At 34.9% G+C, this 24,164-nt stretch overlaps 1 protein-coding gene across 50 annotated transcripts in view; it reads left to right on the top strand.

The window, feature by feature from the left end:
- chb (chromosome bows) overlaps positions 1–24,164 on the top strand; it is a 406,696-nt gene that overhangs the window by 335,055 nt on the left and 47,477 nt on the right. For 12 of the 50 annotated variants that reach the window (XM_067101318.1, XM_067101320.1, XM_067101321.1 and 9 more), the window contains 7 exons: positions 6,956–7,049; positions 12,909–13,066; positions 13,925–14,034; positions 15,943–16,069; positions 17,449–17,702; positions 17,822–17,973; positions 19,193–19,480. In XM_067101318.1, coding sequence (XP_066957419.1) covers positions 6,956–7,049; positions 12,909–13,066; positions 13,925–14,034; positions 15,943–16,069; positions 17,449–17,702; positions 17,822–17,973; positions 19,193–19,480 — 1,183 coding nt within the window. Of the gene's footprint in view, positions 1–455; positions 495–6,955; positions 7,050–8,719; positions 8,816–12,908; positions 13,067–13,924; positions 14,035–15,942; positions 16,070–17,448; positions 17,703–17,821; positions 17,974–19,192; positions 19,481–20,122; positions 20,144–24,164 lie in introns of all 50 variants that reach the window. The other 38 variants (XM_067101444.1, XM_067101403.1, XM_067101396.1 and 35 more) reach the window with 11 other exon arrangements.

Consider the following 24,164-nt stretch of genomic DNA (forward strand, 5'->3'; position numbering starts at 1 on the left):
AAGGAAGGGTCATATAGATCGAACAGCATACACACAGAATAATAAGAGCAATCTACGATACTTTAAAACCACCTCGGTTTGGTTTGAAGCGCTGCAAGATCTATTGTTTTCCAGTGAGGCCTATAGTGTTATAAAACATTGACGTAGGCCTATAGTTTATAAAACATTGACTAGGCCTATAGTGTTGTAAAGCATTGACGTAGGCCTATAATTTATAGAACGTTGACGTAGGCCTATAGTTTATAAAACATTGACTAGGCCTATAGTTTTTACAAAACATTAACTGGGCCTGTAGTTTATAAAACATTGACTTGGGAGGAAAGTGTAAAAGAGAGAGAGAGAGAGAGAGAGAAAAAGAGAGAGAGAGAGAGAGAGAAAGAATAAATTCTCTGCACAGTGTCCCACTTTGGACATGAAGCTTTGCCCTTTGTACTAACTTGAGCCTCCTTCGGCAGCGATCTCTTCCTCGACGACCACTCGCGCTTCGTAGGAAGGTAAACAAACCAACCACCTGTCCGTGTGCGTGTGCCACTTCGCTCCAACCACAACCACGTGTCGTTGTCTGTGTGTGTGTTTTGCCTGCGCGTGCGCACGTATAAAAGCATACGGTTATGTTCTTTAGATATATAATCAGTGCGCTGTAATCCCTTTTTAATTTATACGTACGCACGCTCACGCAAGCACTCACGCATTCCAAAATAAAAATGATAAATAAAAGAAGGAAAAGATTAACCTGTTTTCTCATACTCGGTTGCCTGTTTGCCTTTTATGAAGACTATGATGATGATGATGATGATGATGGTGGTGGACCTTAATCACTCTTGGGATTTTTCCTGAAGCTTTTTACTCCTCCCTCCATGATTTTTTTTTTACCTCATCCACTGAATTCATATTTTTTATTTCTTATGCCCGTAAGAGACAATACGTGGCACATTTGAAATTACCCCCCCCCCCTTCCCTCCATCTTCGGCCTTTCTTGACTTTTACGGGGACTGTGGTTTTCGTAATGACATGAGTGCCCAATGAGAGTAAGTGTCACAGCAGAACAGTATAACTATATGTGATGAATACACTGTTTAAATATAAATGTGAGAGAGGGAATTTTATGAACTCTTTTATGTTCGGTGCCTGAAGAGTTTTTCATTTATCAGTTTTAATCAGTTGTTTGTCAAAATGAATGGTAAGAAATTACAGTAACTCTCGTGGAAGAAAAGGTCGACAGTGGTGGCCCCTCTCCTTTAAAATTGTCTAAGTCGTGAAACTTGATGTACTAGGATAATACAATTTGTCATTTCACTTATCTTTTGCACTTTCACTGCTCTCTGGAATTAAGGTACCTATTGAAGTGGGTTAAGCTTATTGGTAGCCAAAAATCGCCCAGAAGCTCACGGCAGTTTACATAAAGGAAAATGATGGCTTTGTCTAGAGTGCAGTTAAAAAAAACCCTTGATTGGTAATGGTGGTGGTTGGTTGTGGTAGCTGCGTTGTTTGGATGTAACTCATACAAACAGGCTTTCTTCATTTGGTTTTCTTCATTCTTTTTAGCTCCAGCTGCTTACAGCTTCTTATGTATTAGTTTTAAATTGAATAATAATGATTGAGGCAAAAGTAGGTAGTGTTTGTACTGACTTACCACATCCTGAGACACTTCTGGCATTTATAAGTAGCACTAGTTGATAAAACTGATCTTAGGCCAATTGTGAATTTTCTTTACTAAAAGCATAACCAAAAAGTCATAGCAAAAGAACAGAAATTCATTGGATTAACATCTGCTGAAGGAAATGGGGGTGCTACTTTCACCAGTTACTTCAGTAAATGATAAGTGGTGTATAAATTTGCATGCTGAGAGTTCGGTTATATATAATAAAATTGACCTATATATTAACTTATTTTTTTCCCTGTGGAACAGGTATTGCTCTTATATTTAAGCTCCTGCTGTTATTATTATTATTATTATTATTATTATTATTATTATTATTATTATTATTCATGTTGATTCTGTGCTTAGTGAGTTTGAAGAATTTTTCGTTTTTGAAATCTTACTTATGCTTTTCTGGCCAACTTCAGTTTGACATGGGATGTTGGCATTAACTAACAAGTGATAGTTTTTCCAAATGATTTATTAGCTTGTCATTTAGAAGTGGAGAATGCTTATGTAGGAAATAGAGAGAGATTTTTAGTTTTTTACTCTATTTGCAGATGTTTCTGTGACAGACACTTTGTCGGTATGTCAGATAGACCTTGCTTAATTAAATTCAGAACATTGTAAACTGTTGAGAGTTGGGTCACATTTTACAGTAGTTTCCATAAGGGTCACATTTTACAGCATTTTGTTTAAGGTCACATTTTACAGCATTTTGTTTAAGGGTCACATTTTACAGTAGTGTGCATAAGGGTAACATTTTACAGTAATTTGTATAAGAGTCACATTTTACAGCATATTGTTTAAGGGTCACATTTTACAGAAATTTGCATAAGGGTCACATTTTACAGTATTTTGTTTAAGGGTCACATTTTACAGTATTTTGTTTAAGGGTCACATTTTACAGTATTTTGTTAAAGGGTCACATTTTACATTAGTTTGTTTAAGGGTCACATTTTACAGTAGTTTGTATAAGGTTCACATTTTACAGCATTTTGTTTAAGGGTCACATTTTACAGCATTGTGTTTAAGGGCCACATTTTACAGTAGTTTACATAAGGGTCACATTTTACAGCATTTTGTTTAAGGGTCACATTTTACTGTATGTATAAGGGTCACATTTTACAGTAGTTTGCATAAGGTTCACATTTTACAGCATTTTGTTTAAGGGTCACATTTTACAGTGGTTTGTATAAGGGTCACATTTTACAGCATTTTGTTTGAGTCATATTTTACATTAGTGTGTATAAGGGTCACATTTTACAGTAGATTGTGTAAACATAGAGAAGCATGTGAGTTTTTCATGGTTTTTTAATGGTAAAAAATGCCAACAAATGGTTTTTTGCATATGTAGAATATGGTTTGTATCCAGTGATCAAAACTTGTATTATACAAAACTTTCGTGCTGAACTGAAATATATGTGATATGTGATATTAAGTTATTTTGCCAGTGGCCACTTGCATTGGGGTTCAAGTGTACTTTCATTTTATAAAATGATTGAATATGTCTGCATGCCAAATAAATTTCTTTTCTTTTTCAGTATTAATTGATTCTTTACTGCTTTGTGAAGTTTTATATTTGGTTAAATGTAGGTCTACTATACTTCAAGAAAACATAGATCTTTCTTGAATTAGCTGTCATTTAACTTTCCATGACGATCTGTCCAGAAAATCGAAGACTGGCAAGTTTCTTCTCAGATAAGTGGAGACTTGACCATTTAGTATTCAAAGAAACATACAGAACCTCTGAAACCAGCTCTGTTTTAATTATGGAATGGTTGGCTGGCTTAGCTCTGGTGTCTGATGAAGAGAGGTTGCTATTCTTTACTTTTTGACAAACTTTTTAACCTTTTTATTATTATTATTATTATTATTATTATTATTATTATTATTATTATTATTACCATCACCATATTGTCGATTTTGAAGAGAAATGTTTATTTCCAAGGCCCTATTTTTTGCCTGATCTCTCTCCGTTTTTGTGCCCAGCCATACGTACACAAAGGAGCGACGGGCAAGGTAGTTTGTAAGAAATAAACAGTAGTTTGCATGAATTTCTCAACCCAAGTCATTGGAAAATAAAAAAAATGTTATGCATGGCTGTGGCAACAACAATGAACTCGTGTTCGTCTTATTCTTTTAAGTTCTTGAATAATGCATGCGTAAATTTTGTAACTTTATGTAGCCTGGGTGTTTCATTGTGTTGGCTATGTAGATAGGTTGCTTCAGCCATGGAAGGTAATTCTGTTATAATTTTGTAGGTGCTGAACTACTTGCTGGTACTAATTGAGGACAAACTTTTCAATAAAGTTTTAAAGTTGTAGCAAATTTGTGGTTGCTGCTATTTTGTTTTGGTATGGAGAGCACCTGTTAAAGTGTTCAAAGTGTTTAGCTTTACTCAGTTTCAGTTATGATTATTTTGTCAAAAGGTCAGGGTTGATAGCATACATTTTAGTATTGAAATATGTTAACCACTATACACTGCCACCTATGCATGATGTGAGCTTGCATGTAAGCAAGTAAATTTATTACTGGCAAAGTTTGGTTGCTCATAAATTTTTTTATGTGCTGCCTTCATGCAAATGGTTAATGCTTTAAAATTTACTATTTTGAAGGATAGAAAGTTTTAATTATTAAAAAACTATTGTGGAGATAGCATTTATAGTGTTACTAAATTACTTGCAGTCATGAAACCATCTGATATTTTTGATATTGTTATTCAGGTCTCAAAATACTACTTTTGTCATGCCTTTAATAGAAGACTTAAGTAATGAAAGAGAGTTAAATAATAAAATTGACCCTCCAGTGGTAGATTACACTTCGTTGATATGTTTGTACTTTTTATCTTGAGTTAAAGCGAAGTACTCTTATGCTGCAAAGATGTTTACACAGATCAACATTTACTGTAATATTCATACAACTTGATCAAGATCAGTTATCTTTTATGTCAGTGAGTCGTGAGGTACACACACAAAAATAATTGATTTGAAGATTTTTCAAAGTCATTGATTCATAGTTCCATTATTCCTAAGCGGTTTTTATTCAATGTCATCTGCAAGTGTGTAACATTATGAGTTTTACATGTTATTCCGACCGTCAAACTTTCTAGAATTTCAAAAGTTATCACTGATATGCTGACATGTAAATTTTTTCTGTTATTACTAGAGTGAGTTTTCTTTATTACTGTTGAGCTAACCAGTACATGATCATTACATTTGGTGCCGACGTTGTGTTGAACTTAGGGACGTTTTAGGGTAGGGTCTCTGGAATACTGTAACTTTTTATTCATGGGTGTCTTATGCATTACTGTACAGTATATGTAATCATCACAGTGGATAGTGATGGATTTGGTTTGCAAAATTTTACAATGAATATTAGGATTAAATTTTTAAGATATGGCTGGACTTAAAGATATGGCTGGACTTAATAAATGTCTGCATGTAGGATGCCACAGCATTGTTGGTTTTTGGAAGGTGATTATGTATATAATGTAGAATATTGAGTATTACGCAGTAAATAACCTTCCAGAAATTAACTGAATAAAGTAAGGGCATAATTTGAGATGCACATTGTTTACATGTTGCGGAAAATGTGTAAATCTGTTTTTTCACAATCTTGTGTGGAGGTGTAACTGAGGAAATGGATAATTTTAAAAGTTTTGTAATTGGCCAAAGAAAAGGAAGCTATAATGAAGTGAATACTGTATCTGCTATGCAGAGAAAGGGTGCTCATGGTGTCTAAGGAAAGGTAGAATGCTCACTTGAACAACAACAATAGGGTGGCAGATCTTGATGAACTGGAATAAGGGACGGCTGAAATTGTGAGTGCGTCGTGCTGTGTATTCTCATTGAGAACTTGTTTAGAACAATACGTAGATGATTATGAATATGTTTACATTTACATAAGTGTGAATTAGGCCTATTTGTACACAGTATTAAAAGACAGATTTGTTTTTTAATGTTACAACGACAAAGTATGCAAGTTTGTTCCATTTTACAGTATTAGGCTTTTGTTGTCATTGTTATTATAAGAGACTGTTGTGACATGTGACCTTTTTGTTATTTAACACTGATAATCTTAGGTGACTGATTTTATCAAATTTCTCTTTAATTACTTGCGTACTGTAAATACTTTACAATTACATTTATGTTAACATACTGTATGTTCAAACTTTATTAATAGATAATAACCAACGTGTTATATAATAAAAATTTGTATTAGCTTTGTTACTGTTCCGAACTTCAGCGTTTTTAGTCACCGTTATTTACATTTAATGAAGATTTTGGTGTGATTACCATTCAACCATGTAGTCTTGAAGTCATCAAGCTCCAGTTTGTTTAACCTCCTTTACTTTTCTGGTACTGTATCGTTTAATGTCCATTTTGCGGTTGGCATTGGCTTTTCATCCCATTATCCCTAGTACCATAAAATTGTTACATATTAATGGAATCCTTGGAAATGAAATTAAATAAGGCAAGTATGGTTCTGTTAATGTGCTGCCCATGTTCATATTTTGTGTGTACACAGTATTCTTCTCCTCCCATCCCCAAGAGACCCCCAAATTCCCCTCCATTGAATAAATTTGTAACTCCATGTTGGTCCCTGTGATTTTTCACTAAGTCTAACCATTGTTTTTCCTGAAATCAGCATTATGTATAATCAGCACCCCTGATGATCCAATTGCCAAGCAGAGCAAACATCAGCCAACATGACTGGGAAAGCCTTGTTGGTGTTTGACCTGGATTCCTGACAAAAGATGTTTTATGTCCCTTTTGAATTTTGATCCCCCCCTGTTAATTTTAGGGATAACTGTTTTAATCCGTTGATGTGGCAAGACTTTTAAGTTTTTTGGTTAACTTACTTGTATAAGAGGTGATTAATAATAATAGAAGCTTTCTTACCAAGACTATATATAGCATAATAACCTGAATTTTGCAGCCTACCTCGGGACAGTTGATGGCACTGCAAATGTTTTTGTTATCTTTAAAAGTACTCCTGTAGGTGTGTGCAGTTGTCTTATCAGTCACAGGTCTGTGTGGTTATACACTCGCACTGGCTTTATGAATTTGTAGGTTTTAGGGTTCTTAAGGTTCAACCATTTTTCATGATCTGTTTATACTAGCTTTAAGTATTGTATTTTGTGCATATTTCTTATCAGTGATCAGAATTCTTATCCTTTTTAAAATAAACTTTTCATTGAACAAATCAGCTAACTTTCCATAGTTCGAGAGACAGAGCGAGAGAGAGAGAGAGAGAGGGAAACCTGTGCTTTTCATGAATAATCTGACACCTTGTTGGGCTTATTTTTTCCAGATCAAATCGGGTGGCAGTAAGTCTCGAGCCAGCAGTGCCCCTCCTGTCAGAAGATCCGTCCTTGGAGCATCATTGCCCCCAAAGAGTGCCGGAGGTAAAAGAGTGATTGTGAAAGAATTTTTATGCTGTGAGAGGCAGAGAAAAATGGCTATTAACTAAATTTTTTCTCTTATGATAATAGATTGCCATTAGGGTTGTGACTTTGAATGGTAGCTTGCTTAATTTCAGTCATTTCTTTATGATAGAGGATAGTATTTGAAATAGCTAATGCTAAAATTATAGTGTTATATTGCAGTGTAATTAGCATGACATTGCTCTGTAAATGCTTAGGAGTTTAGATTTTAGTTCATTGTTACCTTCAATTGCTGGGTCAGCGTCGTGCATTGAAGTTTTCATGGCAAGTTCAGCTTTAATCCGCTGCTGTCTGCTACGGAACGTAATGTATTCTGCCTGATGTCTCCTCATCCATGGGATCATGGCATATATATTGGGGAAGATAGCTAGTGTGGACCATTAGTAAGATCATAGTAGTATTTAATTTTGCCAATGAAGATATATTATGAAGTGAAAAAGAGAAAAGTTAGGAACTTGAATATGAATGTAACCTTATCATTGTAAGTATCAGTTTAGTCTTACCTGATCATTCTTGTCCTGCGTATTACGGCTCTCCTACGTGCCCATGACTTTTTCCCTGTTGTTAAGCTAACCTGTGTTAATGTCACACCCTTGATTTCAATTTAAATAGGTTGTTCATTTTTTCTCATGCCCATACCTTCCCATGGTTATATGCTTCCATTAGTAAAATTTGCCAGAGATGAAGTTATTTTTTATTGATATTATTTATTCCTGGATTGGTAATTGAACAGTGTAATGCAAGGTTAGCAATCTGTATGTAAAATTTAATTTTACAATTTTTCAGTTACCATTGCACTCAATTATTTATCATAGTTATCAAGTACTTTTCTTTCAAGGGATGTTAAGAATTCAGTGTAGCATTTTTACCTTATACCAAGTACAGTATTTTATAAATCATGTCACAGTATGTTTAGACAGTAGAGTACATGTCCCCCTTCCATGCTAACGTTTACCTCCAGCAAGAAAGAAAATATAGGCCCAATGACCACTATATTTTGTCCTTGTCATCTTGTAAAAAAGTGAACTGTAATATCAAAGTCATTGTACAGTTGGCAGGATAATTATAATAATACAGCATTTTCAGACAAGTCCACATGCTAATAGACCTTGTACTATTGTTATTTATCTAATAGTTTAGGGTAAGTTTCACCCAGTGCAGGCATAATTCTCATTGACAGAAATCAGCAATTATTAAGTATGAATTCACATATCAATATTTATATATGCTTTTTGTGGTGCAACAAGTAATATCTATCACAAATTCTGCAGATTTTATTATATAAATGAAGGTGTAATTCTTTGTTATTTGAATCCTAAGATGATGGAGCAAGTTCTGTTTGCATGATACTTTTAGAATACTGTAAATTCATGGAGACAAGTCTGAATTGCCAAGCTTTTGGGCTGAAACAAGTACAGAGCCCTATAGTGTATGCTGATGCTTTTTGAACTAACCTTGATATTGTTTACCTGTTGAACTGTATATTTTATACTAAATGATAGAGCATGATACAAACCATAATGCTCTTCTAATAAGTTGTTTACTGTACTAACCATTGTGATGTTGCCATTCCCTTGTGCTCCCTCTCCTGGTCTGTGTGCATGTTGACTATGTGGCCTGTGTGCATATAGCAGGGGAGAGTGGTGGTGGTGGGGCCCCCCGAGCAACAGTCAAGCGAGTCCCGTCTGTCACTCGAGGGAGAATAGGGTCATCATCCTCTACCACAGGTACTAACATTCTAAGTTGTCTGTACAGTTTCTTTATGTTGACTGTTTATGTGTTAAGTGTTCAGTGTTTTAACATTGTTTCAACATTGTTGTCTTCAGTGTAAGGTTTTCATTCATATGATATATCAGGTTTCTATGTTTTAGTAACTTGATGGAATTGTAATGCTCATGATGCATGGAGAGTTTTACCAAGATGATGAGCTTTGTGACTACATGGTAGAGAAACTGCAAAATTAACTCTCAGAGATACATCACTCACACATGATGTGCAAGTATTGTATGTTAAATTTTCTATATTGAAAATTGAAAGGAAAATTGTTTATAAAGGTCAGAGAAAAGTGGAAACTTCATCAAAAAAGAAGTACTACATATTAAATGCCCTAACCAGAATTCAATATCATAATGCTTTCTCAAGAATACAGCCAATTGCATTTCCTGATTGTGATGTTAGCACATTTGCTTTTAAGAGCATTTCTATTGCTTATCACAAGTAATAACTGCTTGATTGAGCAGCCTGTAAGGAGCAATGTGTATCCACATTCGTTAGCAAGAGTTTGGGCCTTTTCTCTCAATTCCCACAGTGAATAACATTTTGCATTAAAAATAAACCCTTCTTGCACGTAAACCCCTGATTTGAATGTTAGTCATTGCACTTATTTTCAGACTAACTTTCAGTTGTAAATCCAGCAATAAAAATATATTTTAAGCAATTCTAGGCTTAGGAAAGTTTAAAGTTTACTGTTGAAAGTATTCAGAAGATCTTGAAATTTTTTCAATGTGTAAATGTTTAATATCTGTAGATAATAAGTAACCCCTAACTGACACTTGAAAAGAAAGAAATAGTTACACCTTGGATGGATAGACTAACGTTATTATTCAAGTAATGTATTTATTTTATTTTACTGAAAATTCATGGCAAGCAGTGAATTACAGGTACCAAGCTTTTTGAATAAAGTACAGAGCCTTATAGATATGTATAATTTTACAACTGAGCCTAAAAACATTCATGTGAACATTAAATTATTGAATGTTGAATTCTTGCACTGTATATATTGTCAGTGTACTGCAAAGCACTGGGAAGAAGGTTCAGGGAAATAATGTCTATACAGGTAGTACTGTAGTAAAATTCTCTTTAAAGGGTTTGTCTTCAAAGAAGACCAGGGCAACAGTTTCTGAAAGATTCACCCTATAACTGTTGTGCCAGATTCACCCTTAACCGTTGCAATGCAGCCTACACAGAACCTCATCAGGAGCATGATATTTCCTAACAAAATTTGGTGCATGTTCTATATCATGTAGTCTTAACCTTTTAAACCTCTGATGCATATACGTTTGAAAATTACAACATTGGCAGTAATTTTATTTGTCCTGTCCTAATCACAAACTTTTTAGTAGTGGTTACTGTAAGACAAGACTTTGTTGTAAATACTGACTCTACAATATCTTTTAATTGATTAAACCATTATTTTCAGTTTAACCCCTTTTTTTGCAAGTAAGGTTCTGTATTAGCAGTATATATTTAGGCCATTCAGTTTAGGATAACATTATTTGACCAAACACCAGTTTGTTTCAAGTGATGACTGATTTGTTTTGGCATAAGGTTTATCAGTAAATTTCTGTTAAATGCTCTCACGATTATGGATATGTTATTGAAGTGAACTCTTAGTTTTGAAATGCCCTCCTTATGTGATTACATAAGAACTTGGGTATTAAAAGTATTTATTATATATATTCTAATTATTGTTGGATTGAAATTATTAGTTCAGTTTATGTGGAAGTCAGAGTGAAAAGGTTTTGTTCCCTATATTTAGTGAAAAGCAGCTTGTGAGAGAATTGATTTCATTGCAAAGTGGGTGATGTTGACAGTGTATACTATAGGTGATAGTTGTCAGTTGTTCTTAAAAGCTATGATGAACATAAAGCATGTGTTAGAATATGGAGAAATGGAGTGTTTATGGAAGTCTGTATTGGGCTGTACAAAATATCCATACTGCACAGTATTAAGGTGTGGATGTGGGATGCAAATGCAAGAAAAAGCAGTTCAGAAGTTTTGAGATTGTGTATTACAAATAGTATAGGAAGAATTGAAAGGGTGAAAAATAGGAAAATTGGTAGAAAAGGTCAAAAGTTTGGTGTAGGCGAAAGGTTATCTTTGTAATTTGTAGTGTTGTGGTCATGCAAAAAAGTGTCCTTTGGTATAAGCTGGTGAAGAGTGTGTACTATGTAGAATAGTTGGAATGATATCAGGTAAAATTGGAATAATGTCTGTAGAGTGTTTGTCAGTGATCTCCCATGCAAGTAGGCTTCTCATGGAAAATTATCATTAGATCAGTCTACATTAGGAAATTTTTAAAAATCCCATTTTTTGTGTGTAATAACTGGCAGGAGTAACAGTAATGTACATATCATTGGAAATAAAGTCATTCACACTTTTGTATGATGGAAACGGAAGTCACAGATCTCCATTTGTATTTTTTAAGTACTTGTTTAAGAGACGTGGAGAACTTTTTGTTCTCAGCTAATTTCAGTGCACCATCCTGGCCACATAAATTTTGTTGTTTAACATTTTTAGAGTTACCAAAATAGGTAATTGTATGTATGTACATAAATATATGCACATACTTAATATGTTTTTAATAGAGATATAACAGAGGTGAGGACATTTGAGTCAGTTTTGTTATGCTGAGAGTTTGTAAAGGAAAAATGTAGGGCTAGCGTTGCTGCTAGTATTTGAGCTAATGGATCTTGCTGAAGTTTTTTAAACAAACCTTGAGTGAACATTCAGACATGAGAAATAATTAAAGGCAGTATGAGATAAAAACTGTATATACCAGTTATTTGAAAAGACTGGGAAAACAGATCTCTCTCAAAAAGGTAATGTAAAAACCCAAAGTATATCGCCGTAGATGTGCAATAGGACTCAAATGCACAAAATTCAGCACAGGAACAAAACATGATAAATGAGTGTTCAGAATCTACAAATCTTTGCCAAGCTGAGTAGTCCACTTATAAAAGATCCCTTCTCTCCAAAGCTTACTTTCTTTTCCCAAAATCTAGTCACTTATCATTTACAAGACCCAACTTTGGTAAAAAAAAATTTGTAAAAATCTCTTGAACTTCAGTAATCATGCTTGCAAACAAACAAACAAATAGTACCAAAAACATGACCATACTGTCAGAGTTGAAATAACACAAATCGTTGCCTGACATAACCAAGAAAGTGAAAATCAAGCCTATTTAGAAAGCAATGTGGCCATATGGTCATGCAGTTTCTAGAATCAGTGCCATGTCTTATTTATATAACCAATTAAAAGGAGAAATGACACTGCTGCTGATATTAACCTGATGTTTATGCATTGAACACAGAGACAGATCTGACACCTAACCATTGAAAGAGATTAGTCTAAATCTGAACTAGAACCGATTTTCATAAATCTGAAACGTGAAAGAGAGAGACAGAGAGATGAGCAGTGCTGTCAAAGTTTCCATAGTTATTTGCCAAGTTGTAAAATAATATTAGCTTATTTAAAGATAGACAGCAAAATACTATGGAGCATAGCCACATTATTACACTTAATATTTATGAATAGGGTAAGCAATATCAAAAGAGGATGGAAAGATATGATTCCACGGTTGTGTATTTCTGTACTGTCTGTGACTGACACAGAATTTGACTAGAGCTTTTGGCAATGCACTTATAGACAGCTATTTTTGTTATTGCTTTTAGTGTAGATGGTAGATACCTAACTTAAAAGTTTAGTATCTTTCTCTTGTACAGCTATCATTCTTTTGCTCTGAAAATTTAGTTGTAGCTACACAGTATTAAGATAAATATTTAGATATAAAAGCTATGCGAATTGCACTAAATTATAAGTTGAACAGGAAGTGAAAACCTTCATAATAAAAGATTTATAGCTAATTTGAATTTCTTATGGTTAAGTGTGCAGAGACAGTGCATTTTGATAAACAGGTATAGCATCATTATTATTAATGTCATATTTTAATGTAATTTCTTAAGTGATATTGAAATTGTGTAAATTATACTATGTTGCTTTTATTGTGAAATATTAAAATTGTTTTTTTTTCCCTTTAGCTAATGCAGGAGCTGTGGATGAAGCCTCCTTTTTTGCTTCTTTTGAGGATGTTCCAAAAGTAACAATATATTCAACTCGTGAATTAGAGGATACTCTTTCTAAAATCCGAGAAATTATTCAGAATCCCAATAATGATTGGGACAAGAGAGTAGACCATGTGAGTATTTTTTGCATTTTCATAGATGTTGACCTATTACTGACATAGAAACTTACTTGAATGTTGATTGAGAAAGGCTGTGCTATTCCATCTTGATACGTATCTAAGGGTTTTTATTAGAAAGTACTGTGGGAGCAGTTTTTTAATTTCACCTTGATTATATCCCAATAGTGCAGATTTGGTAAGGTTAGGCTAGAACTAGTTAGGCTAGGATAAGTTAGGTTAAGTACCCAACCTAACCTAGCCCAACTTAACTTCTGGAAGTGTAGGTGACTGCCTTTTGGTTGATGCTTTGGGGGCACGAAGTATCTCCAGAGGGGAAGTGTGTAACAACACTCCAAGGAGATATTTGTCATGTAACCATTAAGGTAAGTCCTGTCTCACCTCTCTGAGAAAGGATGGGAAGGAATGGGGAGATCTTGTCCCCATATGTAAAGACCAAGGGTTTGTATGTTGCTTAGGAAAAATACAAATTACTTAAAAAAATTTGTAATTTTTGTTCATATTTTTGTTAGGTGGTATTTCTATGGACTGTTATTATTTTAGTTCAAAGAGAATGTTTTGTTTTTGTTTACTAAGTCAGGTTTTTGTCAATGTTTACATAACGAGAAGTCTTTGTGATGGTAATATGTAACACAATTAGAGGTAAAATAGCTACAAATAATTTTTAGAACACCATTCGTGGATGATTTCTTTTAGCAGTTCCTTACATAATGTAATTTTGGGAAACCAATACTACAGTACATTCATAAACATTTGTGTACTGCAGTTGAGAAATTAACTGTAGCATGAATAATTTTTGGCCATTTTTTATTGTTTGTTTTAACTTTAATGTTAACATTTTACTTTATTCAACAGTTAAAGAAAATACGATCTTTGTTGATTGCGGGGGCAGCCAGTTATGAGGAGTTTTATCCACACTTAAGGCTTTTAGAACCAGCGATGCAGCTCTCTATTAAAGATCTAAGGTATGAAACTTTTGTTTTCTTGGCAACCTGTTTGGATAGCTTTAATGTTAAATGTGTGTTCTGCTAATTGGATCAGTTGGACATCAGGTATTATTATAGTCCAATGTTGTGTGCATAATCTCTCACAGTAAGTACCTTTGCATTACCAATATTCTTGACCTTTCAGCAATCGTTATGGCAAGCATTAATATTTTTATTTAACAGTTTGTAATCAGAAAAGAAATTTGTTATACTCACATTGATTTGCTCTACTTTCCACAATAAGCTGTAGGTCCCGTTGCTAGGTAACCAATTGGTTCTTAGCCACGTAAAATAAGTCTAATCCTTCGGGCCAGCCCTAGGAGAGCTGTTAATCAGCTCAGTGGTCTGGTTAAACTAAGGTATACTCGTACTTTAATTCCTTCTCATATGTAATAATGTAATTCATATAGTAAGGAAAGAAAATAATTGAGAAAAACTTGGCAGAAAAGCAAAACCTCACCTGTTAGATGGAAGTTTTGAACTGGAGTCACCTTGTCCTCACCCAGTTTATTATTATTATGTAGTAGAATAGTCTGTGTGTAAAGATTTAAGTTCAGTATTGAAATAAGATGAGATGTTTGTTCTGAACAGCTTTGATATTTTTCAAGTAAAGATATTTGATTATACTTTGTTCCATAAACTCCAAATATATTTCCCTTGATCATCATACCCAGTTTGAAATGTCATTTGAATCATAAGGGCAAGTATTAAGAAAATTCCTGTTGTTTGCATGGAAGGAAAAGGTATGTTAGTTTCAGGTTCTCCACTGTTGTGCTATGACTGAACTTGAAGTTTTCACAAAAGCCTTATCCCTAATGGCAAATTGGCTTAAAGAGTTTGGAGACTTAGTGCTGTTGCCTCGAACAACTAGTTGCCCCTGGCATGTTTAGAGGAGATCTTTGCCATCAACAAAGAAAACCTTTTTAGGCATAGTGATTAATACAGAGGAAGCTGGTTTGGTCTTTGGAGCACTGGACTTTGAGATTAGCAGCTGTTATCCCATATGTGATTTACTGATGTCCTTGATGTTGACTAAGACCCAGCAAGTCTTGATTGCCCATGTGGTTTCTGTAGAGAAGCTGGTGCCTCACGGCTGCTTCAGGATTTGATCCCTTCAGCTTCAGCTCTTCCTTTCTGGGGAGGTCGCTTCATTGTCTGAAGATTTTCTGGTACCAACCAGAGGAAGTTTTGCTAGACCTTCCATGGTGGTAGTACATAATCAAAGTCAGGGTTACCTCTGGTTCCCCTAAATCCCAAAATTATGGTGTCCTCCATCTTGTTGACCAAAGGCTGAAGTGTCGATCTAGATCTTCAAGTGCAGTGTCAATACCAGCTGCAGGAGAGGATTCTCAGGCTAGACTGCAGATGAGCTAGGTGTGATCGAGATTACCTTGTCAGCAGCAATGAGTATATATGTCATAAATGGGTTTGTGGGTTTGTATTGAAAAACAAGTTTTGTTTAGTAAAACATTGCATTCTGTAATGTCAGTTATCCTGCAAAGTTTTACTCTTCCCAAAGATTTATGCATTGTTCAATGGACCATGCACAATTTGCAAATTTGGGAATGCTCATACAGTAATCTGTAGAAGGATTTTATAAGGTGGACCAACTAAAAAGTGTCGTGGAATTTAACGGACATTGCTACTTCATTTCTTCTAATGTTGAAGTAATTTGACTGTTCCCAGAAAGAGGTCAAGATTTTAATATTACTGTACTCTCATTCCAGATATAATACTTGAAAGTTGCTGTTTAGTTTCACTGAATTTTATGCAGTGTACTATGCACTACATTTATTTTTTAGTTTTGATATATACATGAAATCTTATATCTAGGCAAGGTTTAGCCATACATTTTTCCATTATTCAGTATTTTTTTTTATTTTACAGGTCTCAGGTAGTGAGAGAAGCATGTGTTACTATAGCATATATGTCACAAGAGCTTCATCACAAGGTTGATCATTTATGTGAAACAGTCCTGCCAAACTTGATCAATTTAATTCCTAATAGTGCCAAGGTAAGATGCAGATTAATTTTTCTCTGTATTTTTCATATTCTTAAATATACTGTAGTTATAAAGAATCCACTAGCATATTTATTTCACCACAATATAGTAATCCAGTTAATAATATTGTCCATGTCATGGTTGAAATAATCCCAGTTACTGGTTTTTGTTTGTATGTGACAGAAAAAGAAGGTAGTATCACCATATAAAAGCCTTCCAGATCTTCTGTTACATATTAACAAACATTATTTACTCTTTCTTGGTCCAGCAGTGCTGTCAACAGCTCTGCCATATCTCTGTGGATGTTTTCTTCGGGATAGCGTTCTTGTCCTTGTTACGAATTCGTTGCAATATAGTAACTGTGTAATTGATAAAAAAAGAGTTCTACATTTTTTAGATAATTCAGAGTGCCAGTATCCAGCTAGGTGCTGGACTTGGGCTATTAATAGTAGGATTTCAGTGTGGTTACAGTCAGTGGGTAGTTTTCTAATTTGATCAGAGAATAGTGTAGCCAGTTTGTAGTGTTCCCTTATTCCAGCTTATTGTTCAAGTACTTAGGCATAATTCTCACTTTTCTTTTACATGGTCTAAAATAGTTATGTATATGGGGAATTCTCTTTTCATTTTGTGATGTTCACAAGCTAAAGAGTAGCTAACTAATTTGCTCCTTGGAGTGTTTTATCTTGATGCAGTTATGTTTTTTCCAATTTTGTTTTCTGTATTGCAGCAGTGGTTACTACACTCCAAAAAGCCACACAATTGGAAGTATTTTTTTTTTTTTCAGTATAAGGATTTTCAGATGGCACTCATAGAAACCAAATAAATCACATAGCCATCATTCAAGAGAAAATAAGAATGTTGAAGAATGTTTGAGACAGTAGAGTAACAGATGTCAGCAATGAACGCGAACTTGTCATTGTCACAATAAAACCAAAATTAAAAGTACCCAGCAGAAAAAATTGACAGAATATTTTGAATTAATGTAATAAAGCTCCATGATGTGAACCCCCAGAGGCTTTTTTACTTCGATATTCATAATCAGTTTACAGTTTTAGGTCCAAACAGTTAGTGAAGACTGGATCAACATCAGGAATGTTATTAATCTGCTGGAAAAGTATTGGTATGTCAACAAGATGGATTGACCTGGCTAAACTATGTAATTGTAAGATTAACCATGACAGTATTGTAATTGTTTGAATATAGAGAAGGAGTGCTATCGTTCTAAACAATATCCATAGTTATAGTTGATGGATGCATTCTGTATAGGGATATAACCATGGAAATTCTAGGGACCTCGTTAGTTTATATGAAATTCCTCACCCAGTTTGTATTGAACAGTTAGTTAAAAGTCGGGAACATTACGTTTACTAAAATTCAAAAATTTGTTGCAGGTTATGGCATCATCTGGTATTGTTACAATTCGTTTTATAATCCAAAATACCCACCATCATAAACTGATTCCCATACTGTTGAGGGAGATGAGTAGCAAGAACAGAGAAATACGCAAAGTTTTATGTGAAGTCTTGGATCAGCTTGTACACACATGGCCAACTCATTCCATGGAAAAGCATGTGATAATTCTTTCGGAGAGCATAAAAAAGGGTATTACAGATGCAGACCCAGAAGCTAGAGCATTTTCAAGAAAGTAAGTGGCATTTTTATACCACATCACTTGATGAAATATTACTTGGAATTATATGTACAGTATGCATATAATTTTGTAAATTGTGAATGGGTAATGTCATATCTCTTTTATTTTTACAGAGCATATTGGGGATATGCAGACCACTTCAAAGATGAGGCAGACAAATTATTAAACTCACTGGATCCTAGTTATAAGAAAATGCTTCAAGGTGAAGCAGGCATGTCTAATTCTTCATCCTCACAATCTTTGCACAATTCACAAAAGCCATCAGGTATGAAGTATCAGTATTTCTTAAGATTAAAAGGATCAGCCATGTTAGTGTGTCTTCCACTGAGTTTTATTTTCCTCATTGGAAGACCTAGAGAATGGTCTATTTTGGAATGTTGTCAGCCACATCATATGAATTGATTACATGTATTTTAAATTGGAGGGCTCTATAATTGGTAGTTTTGATAGGATCTACCATGAAATTGGTATTGGATTAGATAGTAGTTAATTTATGTAGCTAAAGTATGATGTGACTGTTTTATAAGTTGAGCTTAGCTGTTGTGGTTTTGTGTGTACACTGTGTATGTATACCTAAACCAGAAACCCGAGTAACTGGTATGGGCAGTATGGTTTGTATGGCTGTCTTACTCTACTTTATTTCTGTAGTAAAATCAGTAAAGATTACTACTTGGTAAGTAACATGAAAACAGTGTAAGGTAGGAAGTAAAAGACTTGAATGCATTTTATTCTTTGATGATTAAGTACAGTAGAGACTCTTGCAGCAACTTTTCACTCTGTTGTTGATAAATGAAATATCTTTCTTTGAAATATATTAGGATTATGCTGGACTATATATTTTGACAAAACAGTTTTGAAATTATTGTGAAATTGGTGTTGAGTATTATTGCAAATTTGAGTAAATTGTTGTTAACAGGCATTAATTTTTTTTCTCTTTTAAATTTTTTATATTTAGTTATGCTATTTAAAACATAAATATGTTTGGGATCTTTAGAATTGCTTTAGTATATTTTATTAAGTTGATGCAATGTACAGTATATTTATTTCTTCAACTTTGCTGCAGGACTCACTAGACTCTAGAAACATTTATTTTTTGCATGAGTGTGTACATAACAGTATACTTTTATAGGGTTGTTATGAATTCTTACACTTATTATAGTTGATTTGTAATTGTGGTAGATTATATTGCACATGTTTGCATTATACTGTAGTAGTTTTTTATTTGAATTTTTATTTTCGTGGGGTTTTGTTTTTAGTCCACTACCAAATAGTGATTACAAGTGACAAGCATTTTGACACACAGCTCATGCTTGGCCTTTGCTTGCTTCCCCATATTCCCTCCCACCTGACATACACCAACTCTGTGGCTTGTGTGGCTGGATGTTTCGTTATGTGCTGTTACGGACGGTATGCATTTCCATCTTGATGCATACGCATTTGGGCCAACATTTGCCTGCGCTTGTCCAATTTGGACTCTTGAACAGTTGGAAGTCGTCCAGGGTGGTCACGATCATCATCAACTGCTGGAAGCACTGAAAATTTATGTGGAATCCCATCAAGATTACCCCAGAGTAGTATGCGAAGATCAGCTATTCCTACAGTATCCACACATCGCCAACAAGATTCCCCAGACTCCCCTGCTCCTTCCCATACTCCTACCACTAGTTTCCGGTCCAACAGTGCCATTGACCTCCAAGCAGCCAGACGTGCACAAGCCCGTTCACAGTATGCCCAAGCCCAAAGACTAAAAATTGGGTCTGGAGCATCTTTACGTAAGTAACCCTTTTCCTTAACTCTTTGTTAACTATCATTGAACATTAACACAAAGCTGAGTTGACTAATACAGTGTACTGGTACATAATACAAACAGCTGATGTTTGCCAGTAGTGGAATTGGAGATAAAGTAATTGTGATACTAATTCTACATAATGTATATGGTGTTTCAATGAACATGTTCATATATGAATCACTGTATGTGAATAATAGAGGAGCTGTAACTATATGGAGTTTCTCAATACACGGATTACTTTAGTTAATTCCTTCTAGTTGTGAGAAGAGTGTTGTAATCACAATTATACACAAGGCAGATGTTGCCCTTCTGATTGCTTAGCTTCTTTATTAGTCACTCAGATATGAAGGAATAAAAATTTTCATATTGTAGTGAGGAATGGTGCTTTACTTTAGATATTTATGGTGTTTGATGTGTAGGGTTTTATTTTGTATAAATGTTTTGTACAATAATTTACTGAATACAATGCCAGATCAGGAAGTGCTGAAGTTCTAAACTTTATCACAGTCTTAAGGTTGAAAATTCTGTAATTGTAATGGAAGAAATTCATTTGTATTTAGATTGGGGTGTCAAATGCTTTTCATAATGACTTAATTGAGCAATCTTGCTTCTCACTCTCATTTAGGAACAGAGGCAGACGACAAAGGTGAGTAACTAAGCACTCTTAATGTGAAACCCTTGATGCTTGTAAGAGTGCACTTGTTGAAATGAGTTGAGGTGTTGTACAAGGTCAGCAGTTTAGGATGCGGCTGAAAATGCATTTTCATTCCCTTAAGAGGCTCCTTTAGAAATGCACATGACTGTTACCTGCTTGGTGTTGATATTACCAGCAATGCTGAGTGTGAAGCAAAGCCTAAAAGTGGATGGAATGCAAAGGCATGCTTTTGGGAGACATTGCCATCATAGCATAAGACAACAATGTGCTTAACAGTGATAAGGCAAGCAGAAACTTAGTCAGTCACCAGTTCAGCTTCATAGAATGGAAACATCTTTAGATACTGTATACAGTATATAGCATAAATTTCTGCTTTAGCTAATACACAAGTGATAAATAGATTATGGAAGTGCTCCTTACAATTGTATGTAAATTGTTGGCATGAACTATCAATAAGTACAGATTAGACTGACAATTTTTTTTTTCATCACTCACCAGTGGAGTTAAACTTCCATTTAAACTGTATGCCCACATTCCTACTTTTAGAATATTTGCTGTCCCTTGCTTTCAATCGTGACTTAAATGTTATTGTATTATTCCAGTTTCATAATACATCCCTTTTCTAATATGGAGTGATTTGGACCTTTTAAATATGCAACCAGTAATTATTTTTGCACAATTGTGATTTAGTTAAGAGCAGTAGTTTAGCCAGACCACCAAGTTAAAATTATTAACCCTCATAGGATTGATTGCCCATTGGGAGTAACTTCTGTGGTGAGTGTGAGTATATACAGTAATCATTAGGCATCTAGTGTTTATATAATATTACTGTACTGTATAAAGTAGTATAGATCATGGTCAGATTTCTACACTTATAGGACTAGCCCAAAGGATTTTTTTTAAAAAGATGGATGAGAATTGGAGCAACATAAGAATTAAGAAAGTTAAACAGGAAAGTGAGAAAATGATTGAGGGTATGGAATGTTCAGTAAATGGTATTAACAGAAGCAGTGGGGCTTGAAGGGATGCTGCAAAGAATGCATACTGCTTAAAATGTGCTTGCAAGGCACATTGCAGGTATTACTGCCATACAAGTTATCCATTACCATTGTAGATTTTTTTATTCGAGAAAATCAACTATAGATATGCAATTTTTAATGTTCTCCTGCCCACCTTCTGAGTGCACATACATCAAGGCCCCCATTATGATACACATGAGTTGAAAAATCTTATTAGTTTACAGATATAAGCAGATATGTAACATCCTTAACATGTAACAAAGTGATAGTTCTGCTATTTTCATATGGATACAGTACATTTCTACAGTGAGTTAATATTCTATAGCAATACTGAACATGTTTGTGCTTGGCTTATATTCTCACTGTACTGTATTTTTTATCTTTTTATTATGGACTAAGTAGGATCATTCATAGTTGTCTGTTTTCCAGAAATATTCTTATGCCTTGAGAATAAGAGTTATTAGCAGCTGAATTGTTTGCTTTAATGCTGTTGCATTAACTGGTGAAAAGTATAGTGACATGTTTACACAATCTCAGTTGAAAATTAATTTCAAAATATTTTAGCAGTCACATTAATGATCAGAGTTGGCAACAGCCTGAAGTATCTCCATACCTGGTAATGCCAAAGAAATGTAGCTTGATAATGCTGTCAGATTTTGTGTTTCGGAACATTTTATATTTGAAATAATGTTATTTTATGGTTGTTTTTGTAAGAGTATCAATAACAATGCAACATTTGTGTTTCTCATCATTCATGAGGTATTTTACATGCACTGAAATTAACCACTTTTGTCAAAGTAGGCTGCACTAAGCTTATCCATTCATACTATTGTTGTTCGCAGTGAAATCTACTGTAGTGCAGTACAGTAATTGTACAATATTTTTTTTTTATTTTCTGCAGTACTTTTATATTAAAAATGCAGGATGCTGATTGACAAATGTTGGAAAAGCTGAGATTGATATTCAAACAGAGCAGGTGTAGGGTACTCATGCTATGTAGCTACAATCATATACACACCATACATATTTTTTTTTTAAAGGCAGTACATCGTTAAAAAAATTGGCAAATTATGGGAGACATGAAATATAGTACAGTACAAGATGTGGAGTTTTTAGCCAGTACAAGTAAAGGGTAGGTAGTGTTATAAAGTGCTGGTTCAGTTTAGTAGTTCATAAGGTGTTCATGTAATATGCTAACTGCATTGCCTGGAACATATCCCAGATGTTTAACAGCAAATATCTGTATATATTTAAGCAAAGTCCCTTACCACTTACCAGAACCTGTAATTAAATTTTATATTGTTGCAAGATCCTCTTTGAGGATTTTTGGATTTGACTAAGAGCCAGTAGATAGTCTGGTATGTCGTATTGTTGTAGTAGTGGGTAGATTTTCATAGTTTCTTTTTCAAGTGTATGGGTATTTATTTGGCATTGTGGAATTGGATTTAGGTACGATCATGTTGTAAGATTCAACACTTGGAAGCCTGGTTAGTAATACACATATTTCATATAATTATGAAGGCCGCGAAAAAAGCACACTGCTTATGGGTATGTTGTAAATTTTATAATGTGTGCCATTTAAAATTACATGGTTACTGAGTGTGTTTTAGGATTGATTTTCATATATTTTGTCCGTGAAAGGTAATTTTTTTTCACTTTCATTAACCATATGTATGCCTTAATTTTGTGTCCCAAATGTGTCAGGTTCACTGGATTTGAGTAAGTGGACAAAAGGAAAATTTCTACCTTGCATACCCAGCTGAGTTTTCCATGAACATCTTTACAGTTCATACATTATTCTCCCAGGGTCATCCTTTCTCTGGTTAGTCTCATTGCTGCTACTGTTTTTCATACATCATGCCTTAAACATTCAGTTGTCCCATTCCTCTTTTCATGCATCTAAAGTGCCAATTTTTCTTTTTCTGTTTGACAAGTGTGCCTAGGTCACTGGCCTTGTGGTATTCATTGTACTAGCACATGCTGATGATGCAAGTACTTCCTTTTGTCAACACCCAAGGTTCTTCATGTGAATTTGGTCACTGGATAGGGACCTTCACTGTGGTGCAGTTCGTGTCACAGCCAGTCTTGCTCCCCTCAGCTCATCTAACTGATTGCATAAGGAGTGGTATTGGTATGCCCTGAAGACATAAAAGTTATATTGAGTACAGAAGGTGCTTGCGGTCTTCAGACCTGCCTTGGAGTTTTCCTCCTGTGTGGAATCAGTGAAGGAGCAACTTTTGTCAAGTGGGATGTCTTCTAAACCCATGCCTCCTCCTCTTCCCAAGGATTAGAGTGATTTTTCTTCATATTTTAGCAAAGGGATCAGCATACTACTTGTGACACAAGACCTCTATTTTGCTGTCCCTGTTTTATAGATCCATCTGCTCCAGTTTACCAGCTGCCTTGCCCATGACCAGTTCTGGTTGACCATGTTTTTCCCCCCTGACTGGCCCACATTGCGACCATTTTACTTGACTGATTACTTTGTTCATGACCTGCCATCTTGTTTACTTAGTTGTCTAGTAACCCCTGCTGCTGGCATCCAACATGCACTTGTTGCTGTACTGATTGCTTCTCTTCCTCCTCCTGTAATGGTTCCTGCTATCCCATTTACCCTTCCAGAGGTCCACTTCAACTATGCTGGAAGGGATTTCATGACTGGGTCCAACAGCAGGTATGTTCAGGTCCATAGTCTCAGCAGCTGTTGATTGATAATTTGCTCTGCTTCTGTGAGATATGCTCCCCAGCCAGTTTTCCCATGCTTCCTTCTGTAGCATCTGTATCCTGGAAAATGGCCCTTTTGGATATGGCCTTGTGATTTATGTGCAATGGACATAATAATTGATGTATCTGATTTGCCCTTTTTTCCCATAGTTTGAGGAAGCTCTGCTACTGGGACCCAGCAGTTACCAGTTCCCCTGGGACTTGGATGCTGAAGCACACCCACTTCCTTGTCGGTTTTTTTTTGAAGAATGATGACCACTCTTGCCACA

This window comes from Macrobrachium rosenbergii, chromosome 4 (genome assembly GCF_040412425.1).
Source record: "Macrobrachium rosenbergii isolate ZJJX-2024 chromosome 4, ASM4041242v1, whole genome shotgun sequence".
In the NCBI taxonomy this organism is placed as follows: Eukaryota; Metazoa; Arthropoda; class Malacostraca; order Decapoda; family Palaemonidae; genus Macrobrachium; species Macrobrachium rosenbergii.